The 4,257-nt window shown below is 53.1% G+C and overlaps 1 protein-coding gene across 1 annotated transcript; it reads right to left on the reverse strand.

The window, feature by feature from the left end:
* LOC123754234 (uncharacterized) lies at positions 1–2,355 on the reverse strand. The gene is made up of 3 exons (XM_045736438.2): positions 2,225–2,355; positions 1,250–1,457; positions 1–631 (listed from the first exon to the last, which is right to left on the reverse strand). The coding sequence occupies exons 1-3, from the start codon at positions 2,340–2,342 to the stop codon at positions 544–546; spliced, it is 414 nt and encodes a 137-aa protein (XP_045592394.2). The 5' UTR covers positions 2,343–2,355; the 3' UTR covers positions 1–543.
* Between the last annotated feature and the right edge of the window lie 1,902 nt (positions 2,356–4,257).

Raw genomic sequence — 4,257 nt, forward strand, 5'->3', positions numbered from 1 at the left:
CACACCTTAATATTTATTGGTATTCTCACTGGCAAAATGTATTACACAGAACCGTGAAGGTGTAAATTTTGCTTCATTCCACCATTCATTATTTTAAATTTCTTTAGTGTATATCGAGATAACATTCTCCAAAACATTTCGTTTTCTCTATACATCTCTTGTTAAATATACATCAATGAAAATGATGAGTGTTGAAGGGAGACTATATCATTCTGCCACACACGTCCTCTTGTGGATTGTCCAGGGGGTGACGGTGAGAGTGGGGTAAAGGGGAGATTAAAAGTGGGAATATCATGCATTCTGGCGCAGAGAAAGTAAGGTGTATAGGAAGCTGAAAGAAGGAAGGCGATTTAATGAGTATGTGAAGGGGAAGAGAGAGAGAGAGAGTGAGTGGCGGGGAGGCATTGAGCATCCAACACGATGTGATTGTGAGGAAGATGAGAGGACATGAGGCAGCATCCATAACAGTGAGACTGAAGAGGATGAGGCAAGTGGGTTGCGTGAAGCAGGGTTGGCAGCCACGACTGCCACCCCGGGTGAGCCTTAGCGCCTGCCCGTCTCCATCATGCGCATCAACAGGTTGAGGGTGTTGTCCATGTTCTGGGCGCACGAGGCCGACCCGGCGCAGGACCTGCTGACGTAGAGGTTGCGTTATGTCACGCCAAGCGTCACGCCAAGCGTCACGCCAAGCGTCACGCCAAGCGTCACGCCAAGCGTCACGCCAAGCGTCACGCCAAGCGTCACGCCAAGCGTCACGCCAAGCGTCACGCCAAGCGTCACGCCAAGCGTCACGCCAAGCGTCACGCCAAGCGTCACGCCAAGCGTCACGCCAAGCGTCACGCCAAGCGTCACACCAAGCGTCACACCAAGCGTCACACCAAGCGTCACGCCATGCGTCACACCAAGCGTCACGCCATGCGTCACACCAAGCGTCACACCAAGCGTCACACGAGAAATAAGCATTATGGGACGCTATACTTGGGTGAGAAGTTTCATAAAAATGAACATATTTGTTAGAATAGTAAGATTATTCGCATTTTAAAGCGCATGTAGACTTAATATATATGTACTGCTGTCACTGTGTACTCACCCCTTATCCTACAGTAAACACACACACACACACTCACACTAAACCCACTCCCCCACACTAACCCACCTTCCCATGCTACCCCCCCCCTCACTAACCCTCCCCCCCCCCCACACACTAACCCTCCCCCACACACTAACACACCATCCTCACCTCACCCACCTGAGCGGTCTGTTCCACTCTTCATGTGGGGCGCTGACTGCTCGGGCCGAGGCAGGGAAGGAGTCCTGGAGGAGGGTGACGTCCTCTAGGTATCCCTCGGCGGGGCGGGACCTGGGCACCGCCATCTCCTCCACCAGGCGCTGACGCAGGTAGCGGGGCCGGTCGAAGGTCGGCCTCAACACTGGCTCTCCTGCTTTGCGGTACGATCCTGTAGCGAGAGAGGGTGTTGGAGACGCGACCAGGCTGGGTGTTGGACAGGTGTGTCCCAGACGTGATGGGTCTATTCACAGGTGTATAGACACAGGTGTATAGGTGTCACCAGGCATAATATATCTGATGACGTACAAGGGGCTGGGATGCAAGAAAGACCACTACCCACTGTTACCTTAACCTCAGATTTGATGGAATTGATCTACAACACAGACTTGCGGGGAGTTGAACCTAATGAGACCTGAGCAGGGAGTTCTCACATTATAGTCGAACCCCTTGGTAACTCCCTCTCTCTAGTCTCTCTCTATCTTACAAGGCCAAGTGTTTGAGTATGTTCTGGGGTGCTCTAGTATGTGTATATCTCTTACATGATTGCTCTAGTATCAATGTTGTGTGTACATGTTGAAAATTGTTTTAGTGTGTATATGGTTCAAGCTGCCTCTAGTTCAGTGCCACCTAGGAACCTCTACACACACCAGAGCCACCTAGGAACCCCCGCCCCACACACACACACATGAAAGAAAGTGTACAGAAGCATACTGAAAATGAATGACAATGACGTTGCTGGGACATGCATTTGAATAAGTACATCGTATTGTGACGTATAAATCCCCTAAGGCCAAAAACCGGTGTATTAAACATCACAACGGCTCGCAAATTTGACGTGATGTCCCGTTTTCTATTCACGGGTCCCCGGTTAAGTCAGGTTCGGGCAATTTATAGTACATCAATTTAGTGACGTAGGGAACGCTAGAGGCAACTCACCGACAAAGTTCTTGAGTACAGCTGGGTGGATGGTGATGGCGTGGGCGGGGGGCGTGACCACCAACACCACCAGCACGCCCACACACGCGCCCACCGCCCCGCGCGCCCACATCACCATAGCTGTAACACAACACAAGCATCAGTTCTGTTATTAGTAAGATAGTAAGACGGTTTCTAGAGTATGACCAAGGCCCAACACGCTGATTGTAACACAATCTTAGACACAATCACAACTAACACAAAAGATACAAATTAAACACACAAAGCATTTACACCATGAACTCTTCACCAGCGTCTCGAGCCAAGCGTCGGACATCCCAAGATACAAAACGTGGCTTAAAATATAGTTTGTGTCCCCCCGCCCCGCCTCGCGTGTCAACAGCTGCTGGTTAGGAGCGGAGGCTGTGAATGGAGCATCTGGCTGGAGTTGTAAATGACGCTGAGAGAGAGAGAGAGAGAGAGAGAGAGAGAGAGAGGCGGCCTGCATGGTGCTGCATTTTGTTTTATGAATGGCGAGTGTGAATGGAGCTTGTGGCGGGAATCTGTTTGTAAACATACGAGTGAGGCCGCAGTTGGCCGGGAATATCTTGTTTACAAATTAAGCGCGCATTGTACGAGGTGTCACATCAGAGTGAGTAACATGCTAATCATTACGGGATGTGTAGTGTGAGCATGTGTGTAAATATAGAGTAATGGAATTAATTTATCAATGCTGATCGTCTGTCAAACCGAAAATGATTTAGGCTCGGTGTTAGGGTTTGTGTGCATCAAGTACACTTTAATTCTCAACACCGTTTGGGATCCAAGTTACTCGCACATTAAGCCTTTATACTCTTAGGGGTATATTTAGGGCCCTGACAGCTGAGTGGACTGCGCTTTGGATTCGTAGTCCTAAGGTAACAAGTTTGATCCCCGGTGGAGGCGGATTCAAATGGGGCAGAGTTTCTTTCACTCTGATGCTCCTCTTCATCTAGCTGTAAATAGGTACCTGGGAGTTAGTCAGCTCGTACGGGCTGCTTTCTGGTGATGCATAACAAAAAGGAGGTCTGGTCGAGGACCGGGCCGCGGGGACGCTAAGCCCCGAAATCATGTCAAGATAACCTCTAGATAACCCTAGGACATGTTAAGCGTTCACATGTGTGTGAACGCTTACCATCCCAGCAGGTTTAAGCGTGTATGTAAAGGGGGGAACTGATCTAAATATGAACTTGAGGTCCGTGGAGCTGTGTGTGTTTCAGTCCCGTCGTTGGGGGGGGGGGGGGGGGGACGGGGGGCGCTCTATAGTCATCAGGACGATTGGTCCTCCTCCCCCCCATCACACTCCCCCAACCATTTCTCTATTACAATCCCGCTCTCCTCGCCAGCATCACCCGCCCTCCCCACCACCACCCCACCCACCCCACCCCACCACCACCACCACCACCACCACACCACCACCACCCCACCACCACCACCCCACCCCACCACCACCACCACCCCACCCCACCACCACCACCCCACCCCACCCCACCCCACCACCACCACCCCACCCCACCCCACCACCACCACCACCCCACCCCACCACCACCACCACCCCACCCCACCACCACCACCACCACCACCACCACCACCACCACCACCCCACCCCACCACCCCACCCCACCACCCCACCCCACCAGTACCCCACCCCACCAGTACCCCACCACCACTACCCCCCCACCACCACCACCACCCCACCCCACCACCCCACCCCACCCCACCAGTACCCCACCACCACTACCCCACCAACACCACCCCACCACCACCACCCCCCCACTACCACCACCCCACTCCACCACCACTACCACACCACCCCACCCCACCACCCCACCACCCCACCCCACCACCCCACCACCCCACCACCCCACCACCCCACCACCCCACCACCCCACCACCCCACCCCACCCCACCAGAGCTCCACGAACTCCTGAACACACAACCACTAACCATCAGACTACAGCACCAAGCCATCAGGGTGTGGAACACCATCGTTAATGTTAGAGGACTCACTGTTA

Source organism: Procambarus clarkii, chromosome 18 (genome assembly GCF_040958095.1).
Source record: "Procambarus clarkii isolate CNS0578487 chromosome 18, FALCON_Pclarkii_2.0, whole genome shotgun sequence".
Lineage (NCBI taxonomy): Eukaryota > Metazoa > Arthropoda > Malacostraca > Decapoda > Cambaridae > Procambarus > Procambarus clarkii.